Genomic DNA, 16,898 nt, shown 5'->3' with positions numbered 1-16,898 from the left:
AGGCAGCAACGTCCCATTTATATGAACACTGAAAACTGCATTATACCAAGTCTGAAGATTCTTCTATCTAGCTCAGTGTTGTCTACACTGACTGGCAGCCACTCTCCAGGGCTGGAGGCAGGGCAGCTTTCCCAGCCGTACCTGAAGATGCTGGGGATTCTGCTTGGGGGCACCACAGCCATTTACTTTCATTTTTCACAAATGTGAACTCTTTTCCAACGATAGAAAGAGAGTTAAGATCCAAACCACTGATTTTAAGTGCTGCTAGCTTTTACATTTTTACAGGTGTCTCTAGTAAATAACAGAGGCCCACGAACTCCAGAATTCTTTGGAAGAATCCAGTCACCCAGTAGATACCAGTCCAGTGGTCAACATGTCGCTCTCTGGATGTTTTTGGACTCCAACTCCCATCAACCCCAATGAGCATGGCCATGGTCATAGAAACCCAGCCAGATGGGCGGGATATAAATAATAAAATGTGATGTGTTGTGTTGTGTTGTGTTGTGTTGTGTTGTGTTGTGTTGTGTTGTGTTGTGTTATGTTATTATTATAATGATGGGAGTTGAAGTCCAACAACATCTGGAAGGTCATAGCTTCCCCATCCCTGGCTGAAAACACATTTTCTAGCTGGGCTAAAACTGAATTTACACGTTACAGCAGGGATGGGAAACCTTTGTCCCTCGAAATGTTTTTGGACTTCCAACCCTCAACAGCCTTCGACAGCATGGCCAATAGTCAGGAATGATTGGACCTGAAGTCCAGTTACATCTGGAGGACTGCAGGTTAATCACCCCTGGTCTACAGGAAAGTAGATTGCTGGTTCTTTAGAAGGTGGCTGGTCCTCTGCAGTTGGGTGTGATCAACTTTTTCAACCCTGATCTACAGCACAAGAAAATCTTTGTTCCTTTGAGCTGCCTGGTTTAGCCGTTGCCCGTGCTTCGATGGATTTCTCAGCATTGATTGAAATGCAGGATGGGCGTTGATTTTATTTTAAAAAGAAAAGAAAAAACACAAGCCAACCTAACCCAAATTGCAGTCCTTGAGTATAGTTCACACCTCTCTCTTTTCCTTTCTCAGGTGCAAGATATCAAATTTCAGGCATCCAGCGGGGAAGAAAAGGAGTCGTGGATGAAAGCTCTCAATGACGGCATCAACCGGGGCAAAAACAGAATACTGGACGAGGTAGCGTGAACGACAGGGAGCTGCTTTCTGCTCTGCTTCATACTGGTCCATCCAGCTCAGCGTTGTCTGTAGCAGGAATAGGGAAACCTTTTCATCCCTGAGGCCACATTCCCTCATTGGCAGCCTTCCAAGAGCCACACGCCCGTGGTAGGTGGGGCCAGAGGCAAAACTGGGTGGAGCAGTGGATGTGACTCTTACTTTTGTCCAGCAGGCTACATCCCAGCCGCGCAGAAATCTGCACACACACACCTCTCCTTCCTGGAATGTCACCTACTGTAAAGGTAAAGGTGACCCCTGACCATTAGGTCCAGTTGTGACCGACTCTGGGATTGCGGCGCTCATCTCGCTTTATTGGCCGAGGGAGCTGGCGTACATCTTCCGAGTCATGTGGCCAGCATGACTAAGCTGCTTCTGGCGAACCAGAGCAGCGCACAGAAACGCTGTTTACCTTCCCATCAGAGTGGTACCTATTTATCTACTTGCACTTTGATGTGCTTTCGAACTGCTAGGTTGGCAGGAGCTGGGACTGAGCAACAGGAGCTCACCCCGTCGCGGGGATTCAAACCGCCGACCTTCTGATCGGCAAGTCCTAGGCTCTGTGGTTTAACCCACAGCGCCACCCGCGTCTCTGTCACCTACTATCCGGAGGTAAAAGTCCCTCCAGCCGCTTCACCGTTTGCTTCTGGCCCAGCCCCTGGCCCCACTGACATGTGCCCCCCCCCTGAGGGTTTCCCATGAAGGAATGCAGCTCTCAGGCTGCAATAAGTCCCACACCTGCTCCTCCCTATAAGCAGTGATATCACATGAGCAAGTGAATTTCAGGTGGGTGGTTTTCCCCCCAGTATTGCATTTGGCTCTAGGCTTGGCGGTGCCGAGGGGAAAGGATTTATTTTGGCCGGAGAAGAAAATCCGCTTGGGCTGGCCCTCCGTGGGCCTGTATCAAGGGCAGTTTTGGCAGCGGAATGTAAACTCTGAATGAACTTGGAGTCTGGTTTTCCGTCTCCTCCCCTCCTCGCTCTCTCTCGCAATTAAGCCCAAAGGGAGATTTTTGTGTGTGTGTGTGTGTGCAGTGTGGAGCTGTAACCGTTGAGAAGGAAACGGTTTCATAAGAACTAACCCATCCCTCTCCCACCAACAACATTTCCCCCTTCTAGCAGAACTGAATTGGCTTTGAGCGTCGTGGTATCGCCGCTCCTCAAACTGAGCACAACAGGGCCAGCTGGGAACAGCAGACTAATTGCAGTTGCCTTGCAAATCCAAGGCGGGGGGGGGGGGGGGGAGGCTGAATTCAAGGCATTCAGGGCTCCCGTTACACAGGAAGAAGGAATTGCAGGAGTGATGTCATGTTGGGTGATGCTGGCAGCGTTTGCTGTATCTATGGAGTCGCTGCCAGAGGCGGCTGTGGATGCCCTGAACTAGTGTATTGTGAAGTCTGGACATATTGTTTTCCTCTGGTGGGTGGGTGTGCTAATGAACTCCATCTGCCCCTTGCTGACAGCGTCCAAAAGGAAGAGTCTCCTGGGTGAGCAGGCTTCCAAAGCATCTAAGGCTGAAAACTTGGGTCTTTCTGGAAAAAGAACTATGTACGAGAAGAGAATCCAGAAGGGTGCTGGAAAAGACTTTAATGGGGCTCTTTTCTCCATTGCTGAAAAATCTCAGCATGATTCTAAGGTTATTGGAATCTGCTACAGCAGAAAATCTTTACTTATTGTATCAATAAGTCAATACATCATTGCTCATAACAATCAAATACTAAAATCATTTCAAAACGTAACACATCAAGCTGACAAATATGTCAGTTTATCAGTGCTTTATATGAACATTGTAACATTTAAGGTTATCATAAAATGAACTGCCAATCATAACAACATATTGATTAATGACGAATATACTATACATTCCAGTGCAATTGCATATCAAGGATAATATAACCACCAGCCCCTGCATGGCAGTATTATATGTACTATATAGTTATTTGGAAGTCAGGGCTGCTTCACACACAATCAGTCGATTTTCAGAAAGAGCTTGTAATTTTTAAATGTTTGAACAATGGCCGTGTCTTTGTGTGCAAATCATGCATCAACCGTCCCAGCCCATGGACCCCAAATACCTGCTTGTACCCCTCTGGCAAATGTTATAAACTTGTGACAGCCAACTTTTTCATCCTGGTGGTAGGGGGCTCTCTTTAGCAGGAGAAGAGATGTTAACGGCATTGTTGAGACCCTAAGTAGTTTGAGTGGAAGGGTCTAGTTTGAGGTTGAAAACTGACATGTTATATAAGATGAGAAAACATAGATGTTCTCTCAGTGTTGTCTACACCGAATGACTCTTCAGGGTTTCTGAATAAGATTCCTAGGGTAGCTCAGTTGGTAGAGCATGAGACTCTTAATCTCAGAGTTGTGTGTTTGAGTCCGACGTTGGGCAAAACATTTCTGCATTGCAGGGGGTTGGACTAGGTGACCCTTGTGGTTCCATCCAACTCTATAGTTCTATGATTCTGTTATTTTTCCCTGCCTTATGTAGAATTGTTAGGACCTCCTGTGTGCAAAGACTGTGTTCTACCACTGAGTTACAGTCCTATGTTCCAGAGACCTTTTCTATTGTAACACGAGGGCTACTGCTCTCCAGATCAGAAGTGGCTAACTCTCTACTTGGTGCTGGGAGGGTTGGAAAAACAAGGCAATCTCTTATATAAATTATACCTCATAGTTGTTTTTAATGCAGTGATTGATTTCTGTGCTGCATCAATTAATGTGTGAAACTTGGTAGTTTTAGCAGGGTTGGAAGGCTGGCTTCCTTTAGTCTTCATCCATTCATGGGCAAAGAAGGTGATGTTGTTTCCCTCCTCTGTTTTCTTCCCTGTTTAAAGGTGAAGGTTGATCCAGACCTCTCTCTGGAACACGTGACACGAAATAGAGCAAAATTGGCTCAGGGCCGTCGTCCACCAACCAGATACCATCTCAAAGAGGTAATAATCAAGGCTAGAAAAAAACCCCAACTCCACTTTTTATGTTTGGTAGTCTGAATTCTGTATCTTAAATGCACCACAAGAGCCAATATGTTCAGCCTTTGGAACCTAGGAAGCAGCTGTATACTGAGTCAGACCATTGGTTCAACCACCTCAGTACTGTCTGCACTAATTGGCAGCGGCTCCTCAGGGTCTCAAGCAGGAGTCTCTCTCATCCCCAACTGCAGTTGCTGGGGATTGAACCTGAGACCATCTGCTTTCACAGCTATGCGCTATGGCAGGCATGGCCAAACTTGGCCCTCCAGCTGTTTTGGGACTACAACTCCCATCATCCCTAGCTAAAGGGACCAGTGGTCAGGGATGATAGGAATTGTAGTCTCAAAACAGCTGGAGGGCCAAGTTTGGCCAGGCCTGTGCTATGGCTTTTCCCCTGTAAACAATTTCCTGGCACGTAGCCACATTAATTTCTTGCAGTGAAAACAATCAGAATATCTTGTGTCACCTTAAAGATGAACAGATTCATTACAGCAAATATAAAATTTGTTAGTTGAGAGTCTTTGTCTTTGCATGTATATGTGTGAAATATATAGTGCTATTTTTTTAGAAAAAGAGGTGCCGGAACTCACTAGGAACACCTCCCTTGTTCTCTTAGAATGGCAATCGTACACAACTGATGTGCTGGAACTGAGTTCCGGCTGAAAAAGAGTTCTGGAAGTATATATTCTGTTATATTATATGGTATATGATTAATTTTGGACAAGGGAATTATATATAGCACATTTTCCCCCCACCTCCAGATCTGTAGTAAATCTTGCATATACAGTGGTGCCTCTCAAGACGAAAACAATTCGTTCCGCGAGTCTTTTCGTCTTGCGATGTTTTTCGTCTTGCGAAGCACGGTCCATCGCAACTGCACCTCTTCAAGCGGCTTTTTAAAAAAAGCGTCTTGCTAAGCAAGCCCATAGGGAAATTCGTCTTGTGAAGCAACGCAAAACCGAAAAACCCTTTCGTCTAGCGAGTTTTTCGTCTTGCGAGGCATTCGTCTTGCGGGGCACCACTGTAAGTTATTTATGCTGCAAGCTATAGGATCAAGCCTTGGGCTCTCATGCCGCCCTTCTCCTGTGCACAGAACCTTACAATTTGGTGCTTATATTTAGTCCAAATGTTTCTAGGTTGCTGCTTGGCAGAAGCCTCTGAAACTGCTAGCCAACAAGCCAAATCCAAATGATAGTAAAAAATCATAAATCAAGGTTAAACATGTACATGATTTAAAAATCGATAATAACCAGTAGAGTGAAAGTGAATTGCCAGAGCATCACAGTCACTCCAAACTGAAAGCCCAAAGGAATAAAACAGTCACCACGGACGCCCTCACTGATGGTGAGAGGATACACAAGAAGGACTTAAATGATGACCTCAATAGGCAGGAAAGGTGCATATTGGAGGGGTGGCCCTCTTTGGCAAGAGAAGGCTCTGCTCATGCAAACCACCCACAGCCTTAAGCCAACATGGTTTCTTCAAGACGTTTTGGAGAGCACAACCATTCTGCCTGGGGATTATGGACGTTGCGGTCCAAAACATCTGTCGAGCACCAGGTTAGTGAAGACTGATGTAAGGGACCCATGTGACATACTTTCCAGACAACAGTTCTATGTTGGAAGGATTACAATAAAACCAAGGTTACTGTTGTCCGACAGCAGTGCTGGAAGGACCTCTGTAGTACTTGGTTCATGTTTGAGGTTCTGCATAAGGAGGGAAGATGAGATCAGGTCTCACTCTTGTGTCTGCCTACATGCTGTGTGAACCTGCCACATTAAGGAAAACTTAACTAAAATAAAAAATGAATGCATGGTGGTCAGTAAGGGAAAACTAGTCGTGCATACTCAGGGCCTATGTCAGATGCCTGATTTTAGCTCTGTAGTACAGTGGTACCTCTGGTTGCAGACGGGATCCATTCTGGAGCTCTGGCCGGATCCCAAGGTTTCTGCAACTAGAGGTGCTGCTTCTGCACATGCACGTGGCGTGATATAGCTCTTCTGTGCATGCATGTGGTGCATAGAGCACTTCTGCGCATGCCGCTTTCGCAACCCAAAGTTTACGTTACCCAAAGCTAGCATAAGCCGAGGGAGGACTGTAATTGCCTTTTTGGTTTCAGGAGTTCCTAAACTGTTCTTTGAAAGCCAGGTGGCTCAAAGGACTGATTATCATGTAAATCTTCTTTTAATGTTCTCTTCTGATGAAAAACCTCCTAGAGCAGCTTACATATAGCAATAAAAGCCAGACAATCCCCGCTGTAGGCTTGCAACCTAGAAGACATGACACAAAAGGAAAAAGGGATCTGGAGAGGGGAAAAACAAGCAAGGGCCACCTTTTTTTAAAAAAAAAAAGCGTAGGTCTTGTAATGACCCGGTGGAATGGAGATGGTTCAGGGAGAGGAGGAGCCAAATGTAGCTGGTCTCCCAGCAGAGCTGATGGGGTGGTTCTGCTTATTTTCTTTCCCTTAGCTGCAGCCTGATGGAATGGCTGCTGCCAAAAGACAGTTGCGGAAGGGAAGAACCTGGTGGAGCTATTGTCTCAGTGGAGTTGCTGGGGTGGCGCTGCTTCCCATCTCCCTTTCTGCTGCAGCCTGATGCCCAACATCTGTCTTGTTGTTTCCTTGCCTAGGTTGCCAGTGGGGTGTCAGATGGGATCCTGAGGCTTGACCTGGACGTACCAGACAGCGGTCCTCCATCCGTCATGGTGGACACAAGCGAGGCTGCTGACGTTCCTCTTCCAAAGGAGACCCCCAAACCACCCATGCCACCTACGAAACCGCCTATGCCTCCTTCGGAGAAGCCGAGCGCCGACTCCGTGCCCAAAGATGTAGAAGCCAAGAAGCCCCCCGTGCCTCCTGCGAAGCCTCTTAAGGAAACCGCAGCACCCGGTGACAACGCGGACTCTGCGGAAGAAGATGTTGCTGCTACAGGCGATGATGCCGAAGAACCTGAAGCCACCCTAGACGGAGAGGAGCTAACAGAGGCCCACAAAAACAATCCCAAAGTTCCAGTTCCTCCCCCAAAGATCTTATCTGATAAGATGACGGTAACATGGGACAGTCCAGCTTCTAAACAGCTGGAGGACGAGGCCGTTGATCTGTCTGTGCACGGAAGTAAAGAAAATTTATCTGAAGCAGCCAAGGAGACGCTGAAACCTCCAGCTCCTCCTCCTAAGGTTCTGTCAGAGAAGTTGAGAGCCAGCATGAAATTGAACAGGAACAGCTCAGAGGTGGATTCTTCTGAAGGCGGACGCCCACCCGATGTCCCGAATGGTGAAAGCCCCGGTGTTGCTGGCGATGAAACCTCTGAGACTGTTTTCCAAGATGGAGAGGAGCAGGGAGAAGCTTTGTCAGAGCAAGAAGCAAATAAGGAGAGTTTGGACTTGGCGACTAGAGATCAGCTGCCCTCCTTGCAACCTGAAGGAAATCCTCCAGTTCCCAAGCCTCGCTGTGCCTCCGTAGGGGACCTGCTGTTGGAACCAGCCAAGAAGCCCCTTCTGGGACCACTCCTCCAGCGGGGAGCTGCCTCCAAAGTGGCCCAGATGGAGAGGAAAGTGGCCAGCGAGCAGGAAAGAACAGAGAAACTTCTGAAGGAGGTTTTGCAGGGGGGATTTGAACAGGGCCAGGCGGGCAGCAACGGGCCTCCCATCTATGCTGAGACGTTGCTCAACGAGGCGGCAAAGCAGCTCCAGCAAGCCTCGCAGGTCTTGCAAGAGATCAGAGATTTAGGAGAACTGAAAAAGGAACCGGCTGAGCTTCGGAAAGGGGCGCAGAAGGATCTAGTGACTCTGTATAGGAGAAGTGCTCCCTGAAAGGAAGGCGCTTCTGCTTTTTGTGGCTTAGCTGAAATGTTGCCATATCGCAGCACAACTTTCCACTATTCCGCTAGGTCGGTGTTTTGAAAATGGGGGGATGTCATCTTGCTGCGCACTGCTAAGAAGGAGGGGAAAACGTAATTTTAAAGTATTGCTCTGATGAGCTCAAGCTGTGGGCTGGAACCCCCTGGTGGGTCAGGTGACAGCAGCAGGGGGGTTAAGAGGACAAGGAAAGGGCTTCTCTCTGCTCTTTTTCTTGCTCTCTTGGAGACCCTTTGCAGCAGTTCTGCAAACAGCAACTGAAAGCCTAGATAAACTGGGGGTTATTTACTTCCTGGCAAGAGAGTAGGAGGAAAACAGGGATGGGACACCTCCTGAAACCCACCTTTAATAGCCATTTGTCCTGACCCACAAGATTCTTGCAAGTGGAATTGATAACACAAACTCCAGCACACAAGAATCTCTATAAACCTACCAGCTAAAGCAGGTGGTTAGTCTGAGGCTGGGAAAAGTAAGTTGTTTTTAAGAGAGATGGAGGCCGAGTAAGCTCTTAAAAGAGATGGAGCAGGGGGAGTCTCCAAAGTTTGGGAACTGCCAGTTTATGTTTTGGCTGTCCAGCTGGATCCTGAGCTTCAAATGGAAACAGGGTGTGAAGAGTCACTAACTACTTGCTGTGAGACTCCAGTCAGAGACTTAAGCAAGCACTTAGGGGACGTGGATAGTAACCTTCTTGCATTCCAGCAATGGCAGAATCCCTATCCTTGCCAGGCTAGCCATCCACTGCAAATTGTAGAGGATGGGGTGCTTGGCGCTTCCCCACAGGAAGCCAACGCATGCTCAGCTCTCCCCAACTCTGTTTTGTTTTTTAATGTGGCGATGACCTTATTGTGCGTTAGATGCGCAGTGAAGGAGGAGAGGGCATGCGCCTTCATTCCCACCATGAAATGGTGCAGCAGCTTTGGCAACCATATGAACAAGGGGCTAATGTTAGGAAAACGACCCTTGCAAGACCCATGAGCATAGGCACCCCCCAACCCCCCAGTATTAATATTTCTACACACCTGCTCCCCCTCCCCAATGAAATGAATGCTACCCATTTCCAGGACTCCTGATATCAGAATAACTTACTTTCAGTTCTGCTTGGTTGCTTTTTTCTCACATGAGCCCTTCTTGCGCTCTGGGGCCTGACATGTGGGAACCTCGTGCTGAACATTTTCCTCAGATGCTTCTTTTAACATTCACATGTCATTAAAAAAACAACAACAATTGTGCAGGCATTAAATTGCCACCACATTAATAAACAAGTGAATAGTGAATAATCATTTGCAGTGCAGGCTAGGTGGCAGGAAACAGCGGTACTTAGCAGCTATGACCCTGGCTGGCTTTCCTAGAGGAGGCCCCTTACCCCCAGCCCCTCAAATGGCCAGCTAGCAAAGCCTTGCCATGGATTTCATTTTATCTGTACACTGGCAAGCAAGTGGGGTGGGGTGGAGGCAGAGAAGGATGCATCTGTTTTCACGGGAGGAAGGGAGATTTCTCGTTGGGGCTTCTTGTTGCTGACTTCTAGCACAGTGGCCCTGTGCTCTTGCAGAATACACCATGCAACTATTCCTGCAGGGTAAACAAGGAAAGTGAGTGAGGTGAACAATGACTTAACAAAGCCCAAAGGGACGGGCTTAGCTCATTTTTTTTTCTGCACCTTTGAGGGTTGGAACCCCCTCCTAGGAAGGAAGGAAGGAAGGAAGGAAGGAAGGAAGGAAGGAAGGAAGGAAAGAAGGAAGGAAGGAAGGGTGGGTTCTGGATCACCTACAAAATTGGTGTACAGTGGTGCCTCGCAAGACGAAAAGAATCCGTTCTGTGATTCTCTTCGTCTAGCGGTTTTTTCGTCTTGCGAAGCAAGCCCATTGGCGGATTAGCGCTATTAGCGGCTTATAGCGGCTTATCTGCTGATCGGATCAGCTGATTAGCGGCTTAGAAAAGGGGGGGAGGGGAAAAAACCAGCAGGAACTCGCAAGACATTGTCGTCTTGCAAAGCAAGCCCATAGGAAATTTGTTTTGCGAAGCACCTCCAAAACGGAAAACCCTTTCGTCTAGCGAGTTTTCCGTCTTGCGAGGCATTCGTCTTGCGGGGCACCACTGTAGATCAGAGCGCTTTAATACAAAGCATAGTGTGAATGCCTATAAGAGGCTTGAAAACAACAACCTGTCTGGTGAATAAAATTTGCCTCCAGGTGGCCAGCCTCAAATAACTAACAAATATATGTGTGGGCAGGTGGGCAAACTGCCTTGAAGGGTTTGTTGATAAGGTTGGCTTGGCTCTAAATGAGGATGCTGGAAGGGCAGGCACCCTGCTCGTTGTGAGGCACAATGGGTGCTGAATGGTTCTCCAGGGTGCAGGAGGCTTTTGTCCCTTGACTTCCGGTTCTTGCTCCATGGTGCCCCACATGACTTCAGAGCATATTTCTTTAATCCTGACCTCGGCCCTAGTACCAGGGCCTGGCAGCCCTCAAGCAATTGCTGGGACCTCTGCTGTCCCAGCAGTCTCCACCAGTACTGACACTTGCACGTGACGCTTGCACCTTCCCACTGTGGGTTGTCTAGCTCATGTTTAAGCATCTTACATTCCCATTTAATGTCTCACAATACCCCAGAGTTATGCTGTGCTGGAGGAATTGTGGGAAATGTCAAATGGTGGCCTGTAGCTGCCTGCCCCAGATGCAGCTGCCAATGTAAGGGGACTCTCAAATTTGGAGCTGGCCCTGAATAGTTGTACGTACACCACAAAAGTGGTTACCCAATAGCTAACAACCTCATTATGTTCACTCAGGTTAGTTCCCTTGCCCTTCTTTGCTTTCCCAACTTGGCCTTTTGGGAGCTTTGCTGCTCTGATCATGTGACTCATCACATGATTATATCTAAGTTCTAGTTCTCCAAACTTGGAGCAAAACTGGATTGAAGCTGGGCTCCTCTTTAGCATATATGCAATTGTTTTGCACTAGCAGCTTTCCTTTTAAATAAAGCGTGATAGATATTTGTGTTTAGGGCTACTTCCCCCCCATAACTGTTTTAGGTATACCCCATGATGGCTTTTGTGTGTGCCTAAAAAATGTATGATTGTGAATGTAACACATGTTTGCAAAAAGAGCTGGTTCACACATGCCTTTTCATCTCCAGCAAAGCATCGCGTGGAGATCTGCACATGTGAACAGGCTGCCATCAGCCTCAAAAAGAGATCGCACATCACCTCTTAACACAATGCTTTTTTAAAAAAAACACCAAGTCATGCCACACGTTCCACTGTCAGTCATAAAGTGTAGAGAAAGTGATGTTTGTACATGTTGGAGCCAAAACCACACAGACACATTTCTGAAGGCACCAGTATTAATTGTGCTGCTATGTGCAAGGCTATACCCCATGTAATGTGTGAACTGGCCCTTATTTATCTAGTTACGCACTGAAGGAAATACCTGCTGGTATCTCCTGCATCATCCATTTATGCCGTACATATTTAATTTACACTGAATAACTGTCTGATATATTTTCTCAAAGTGCTTTCCATAGGAACCTTAACAAGAAAGTCACCTCTGAATTGTCACAGCTGGTTCCCCCCCACCATAAATTTAGAAGCTACATATTCTACAACCTATATACTAACAGTAACTTAAAACTTATTTTCTATACTATCTTGTAAATAAGAGTAAATTAAAGCCTCTTTTGGCAATACCGGCTGGATTGAATCTCTTGTGGGAGAACTCGCTTTCCAAAATATTTCATTCTGAAAAGTGTGGCAACCTTGTAAGCCTATGAGGTAGCTGGCACACATATTGATAACTGGTGACCCAAGTCCTTAAAATCCTGAGAAACTAATATATATATATTAAACCAAGATTTTCTTAGTGTCTTGATTTTTCTCTTTGGGCTTAAGGGTATGTTTCAACAACCCCCCCCTCTCCCAAATAATGTGGAGTGTGCTCTATAGAGCATGAAACAAAACCAACAGGACATGCAAACATTTCAGGAGTCTTAAACCTTTTTGGGGACAGTGGGCACACCTAGAAATTATAGAAATTTCCATAGATGCAAATCGCAAAATGGCCACCATGTGGGTGTAGTATAACACAAAATGACTGCTACCTCTGAAAGAGCAGAAAAAGAGACGAATGCTGTGGGGTCTGCTCCCCATTTAGTGGGAGAAAAGGCATTTCCTCACACAGAGAATCTCTTTGCACTTTGTTCAGAACAGAGGGTGGGTGTCCAATCCTGGCATCTGGTGAAATGCCTGTTATGTTTAAGGGGGCATTTTTAATGTTGGAAAGGCCAGGCCAGTCAGCTCTTCCTGCTATTGTTGTTTTTTGAGGCCAATCAAGGTGAAAGGAGCTGTGCCGGCCCTTGAGGACCGTCTCCAAGGCTAACTCTGGAGAAGGTGCGCAGGAAGAACTGCGAGAAGCTGTTGATTTGTAGCCTCCAAAGCTAAGCACTGAGGAACACTGAAAGCACAAGGCGCTTCAGTTTCCAGAGAACAGTGGGCAAGGTCTTCATAATGTACAGTGGTACCTCAGTTTACAAACTTAATCCATTCCGGAAGTCCATTCTTAAACCAAAGCCATTCTTAAACCGAGGTGCGCTTTCCCTAATGAGGCCTCCCACTGCCGGTGCCCTTCCACTGTTTGGCTTCTGTTCGTAGACTGAGGTAAAGTACGCTAACTGGGACACTACAGTGGTACCTCCGGTTAAGAACTTAATTCGTTCTGGAGGTCCGTTCTTAAGATGAAACTGTTCTTAACCTGAGGTACCACTTTAGCTAGTGGGGCCTTCTGCTGCCGCCATGCCTCTGGAGCACGATTTCTGTTCTCATCCTGAAGCAAAGTTCTTAACCCAAGGTACTATTTCTGGGTTAGTGGAGTCTGTAACCTGAAGCATCTGTAACCTGAGGTACCACTGTACTTCCGGTTTTGCGGAGTTCTCATACCAAATAGTTCGTAAACAGGGCTGTTCTTAAACCGAGGTACCACTGTACAACGAAAGCACAACTTGAGTCTCAAAGAAGGTAAGGGAGCATTCAAAAACATTTGCCTGTCTATGTGCACAGAAAACAGCACGTCTAGCTTAAAGGCAACACGTGGAGATCTGCAATGCATCCATCGTCGTCATCGTTATATTGAATTATAAGATTATTGTATAATCTTAGAAGGTTGTAGAATCCTAGAAAGGTGCAGCGATGAGGCTGTGACTTTCATGAAGCAACACTGCACTTCTGAATTTGCCGCTATGCCAGGGGGTAGATCTGCATTAAAATGCAAACCTAGCTGAATCCCACCCCTTCCCTACTCTGGACTGAATGGCCTTACAGAGAGGACCCATTTGAGATTATAATATGTACCATATCGCTTAAAAATGTAGTATCCTGCTGCCTTTGGGACCCCTTCTCTGAACTCCTCTTTTGAAGTCTTCCCCCTGTGGCTGCGCAGGCTGCAGGTCTCTAAACCGCAAACATCCCTTTCCCAGCCTGTGAGGGAAGCTGCCAAAGAGAAGTGGAGGTTGCGCACATGGCAGCAGAGTCACATGCACAACTTGTTGGCCATAGGGTGGTGGAATCTGGCATACGCACAACAGGCCTTTTTTCAAGCAGCTGGCTGCTGCGGGTGAGCAAGCGTCCGTTTTTCAGAACAGCGCTGCTCTTTCCAACAAGTCCTTTCCCCCTGCTCCCTCTAGCAAAGCCAGCCGTTTTACGAAGCCTGCACAACACCTCTCCTTGCTGCGGCACAGCTGGGTGAATTATCTGGCTGTGCTGTATTTACGAAACGGCAAAAATCCTCCAGCAGATAAGCCACAAACCAGATGCAATTCGCAGAGCTTCAGAGAGTCTTTGCCTAATAAGGAAGGCACAGTGTGCTCCTGCGGCCTGTCAAGTTCCCGGCCACAAGTTGCGATGTTTGCATCTGCAAACAGAAAAGTGCTCAGGAGGCGTTTTGTGACCTGGACCAAGGATCCCAGCTGCTGCTTTGCCCTAAAAGGCTAGAGATGACTGTGATTACTCAGTGCAGTTCAAGTGTGTATTGTTCTCCTGCTCTTTGTATTCAGAACCTCCATCCCATAAAAAATGGAAGTGATTTATAATCATATCTATATATAATAAAAAGACATTAAAAATTAAAACCGGAGAACATCAAACAGCCATTATTGAAAGATACCTTCTTAACTGGCGGCGTAAGCTTGGCAGCTTAGAAAAGTTTTCAGCAGGCTTTTAAATGTTGAAACAGAAGGTGGCTGCTGAATCTGTTGGCAGAGCATTCATTAGGACTTGGCCAAGGATGCCAAAGTCTCTACAACTTCATGAGCCTCACCATTGCAGAAGGCAACCAATAATACTCCTGAAGACGATTTTGATAACTGAGCTGGGATATAAGAACCGAGGCAGTCCCTAAGGTACCCTGGACTCGAGGTGTTCAAGGCTTTGCAAATTAATACAAAGACCTTGAGCTTGGTTTTGTGGTAGGTGGGCAGCCTGCACAGATGTTTTAGCAATGGTATCACGTGTTGTTGGCAAGATGCCCCCATCAACAGTCTGGATGTTGCATTCTGCATCATCTGGATGTAGAACACATTGCAGTAATCCAGCCTCAATGTTACCAATACATGGACTACAGTGGTTGGTCATGCCAATGTGGTGGTCTCCAGATGTTGCAGACTTTCATTCTCATCATCCCTGACCAATTGGCCATGCTGGCTGGGGATGATGGGAACTGTGGTCCAAAACATCTGGAAGGCATCAGGTTGGCTGTCTTTGGATTACTAGGTAGGCACTTAGTGTATTCTTCCTGCTAAGAACACACCGCCGCCTATGCTCTGCCTGAGCCAATACAAATCAGCGCCACAATATCACACAGTTGCCAGCCAATATCAACATTGGTTTCAATGGAAGAGGAAACCGGCTTTTCGGGGGCTGCAGAGCTGCGTTTTAAAACACAGTCAATAAATAAACACAGCCTAAAAATACATCATCTACACTGTAATAGACCCAATGGAGGAAGGCAAGTTTGGATTTATTCAGCAGACTGAAGGAACCCCCAATGCGCTCTTTGTCTGTGAGATATTTTCACAGCTGATTAGCCCTCCCATATGCCACTGAAAGCTGAAGAGGGAGATCCTTGTTCTTAAGCATGCAGAGCAAAGCAAGGAACTGCAGGGAACAATGTTAGCCTATGTTTAAGATTGTAAGAAATTCTCTCTTGGATTGGGCCAAAGGTCCAAGCAGATGAGCATCTTGTGAACAGCCACTGGAGAATACAGTACCCAGATATCACATCAGTGAATCCTATGCAGAGGGACCCTTGACCCTTGACCCACTTGGCTGATAAAAAGTAAGAGGGAGGGGAGAGCTGTCTGGGCCAGGGAAGTGATTAATGCCTCCTCAGGAGATGGGTTTGTCCTTGCTTGCTTAAAGGAGGAAGTGGTCAAAACACTTCTAAATAAACATTCCCTGGATTCTGAAAATTTAAGTAATTACTGGCCAGTTGTCAATCTCCCCTTCTTGGGCAAGGTCCTTGAGCAGGTGATCATGAATCAGATCCCAGCTCTCTTGGTGAAAATCAATTTTCTAGATCCATTTCAATTGAGTTTTAGGCCGGGTTTTGGCACAGAAGCTGCTTTGGTCATCCTGTATGATGACTTCTGTTGGGAGAGAGATGGGGAAATGTGTCCTTATTCTTGACCTCCCAGGGGCTTTTGACCAAGGTATTGGAGTGGCTGTCCAAGCTGGGGGTGGACAGCACTGTTTCGTGGTGGTTCTGATCTTACTTAGATGGTTGTTCACAGAGAATGATGCTTGTGAAGTGTCGTTTGGCCTCGTGGGTTCCTCAGGGTTTGATTTCATCCCTCATGCTGCTTAACATCTATCTACATGAAAGCGCTGAGTGGGGTCATCCAGTCTTGGAGGACATTGGCAGCAGTATCCTGACAACACAGAGATCTGCTTCTCCAGAGAGTGGCATTTGTGGAATACTGGGGTTAATGGTTGTAGTTCAACATTTCCGGGGGGCATCAGGTTGCATATGCATGCAGTAAGCTGACCGTCTTGCATTTGGGGTCCCTCCTGGCCATTCTGCTGACTGGAGCGCTGGATTTCTCCCCTAAAGTCCCACCCTGAAGGCAGTAAAGGTAAAATAAGGATCCCTGGACGGTTAAGTCCAGTCAAAGGCGACTATGGAGTTGTGGCACTCATCTTGCCTTCTGGCCGAGGGAGCCGGCGTTTGTCCACAGACAGATGGTTATGTGGCCAGCATGACTAAACCACTTCTGGCGCAACAGAACACAATGACAGAAACCAGAGTGCACGGAAATGCCGTTTACCTTCCCACTGCACTGGTGTACTTTCAAACCGCTAGGTTGGCAGTAGTGCCCACTGGGACTGGTGGGGTGGAAAGCAATGAGCCCAACAGGGAACTTATTATTTGGAGCCAGGGAACTTATTATTTGTCCCCCTCCTTCTGCTGAGTTTAAGGAGGACCACACTGAGTCCAAAGAGGAGGAAGCAGACAGCCAGAGCTGCTCTCAGGACTCAGTGCAAGTCAGAAAGCAGGTGGGCTTGGGGGAATCAAGATTGAGGTTGGTGGGGCAGCACCCCATTTGCCCTAACAGACCACATTCCTACATCCTTGTGCCAAATTGCAGACTGATCAGCAGTTTCCTGTTTCCGAGGTCGTTGCTTGATTTGGTGGCAGGCAAATGGGCACCCACAGAGAACTGGGGAGTGCTGCAACCCCTTGGCCTGCATCACGAACCTTTGCCAGCTGAAGGGCATCTTTTAGATGGGAACCAGAAATTAAGGGTTGCCATGTAGAGGTCTTGTTGCTTCCTCTCTTCTCTTTTTATGGTTTGCTGCCAACTTTTGAATTCATGC

General features: G+C 47.0%; 1 protein-coding gene across 2 annotated transcripts in view; it reads left to right on the top strand.

Moving 5' to 3' along the window:
* The window catches only part of PLEKHO2 (pleckstrin homology domain containing O2), a 37,467-nt gene extending 28,149 nt beyond the window's left edge, over positions 1-9,318 (top strand). The window contains exons 4-7 of one of the 2 annotated variants that reach the window (XR_014213413.1): positions 1,078-1,182; positions 4,052-4,150; positions 6,815-8,486; positions 8,568-9,318. Coding sequence is in view for 1 of the 2 variants with exons in the window: in XM_082198565.1 (XP_082054691.1) it covers positions 1,078-1,182; positions 4,052-4,150; positions 6,815-7,996 (1,386 nt within the window). In the remaining variant the exon portion in view is untranslated. Of the gene's footprint in view, positions 1-1,077; positions 1,183-4,051; positions 4,151-6,814 lie in introns of both variants that reach the window. The other variant, XM_082198565.1, reaches the window with a different exon arrangement.
* The last annotated feature ends 7,580 nt before the right edge of the window (positions 9,319-16,898 follow it).

This window comes from Podarcis vaucheri, assembly GCF_965113315.1.
Source record: "Podarcis vaucheri genome assembly, chromosome: 14".
NCBI lineage: Eukaryota > Metazoa > Chordata > Lepidosauria > Squamata > Lacertidae > Podarcis > Podarcis vaucheri.
The sequence above is the reverse complement of the archived record's forward strand: the minus strand, read 5'-3'. Positions and strand labels throughout refer to the sequence as shown.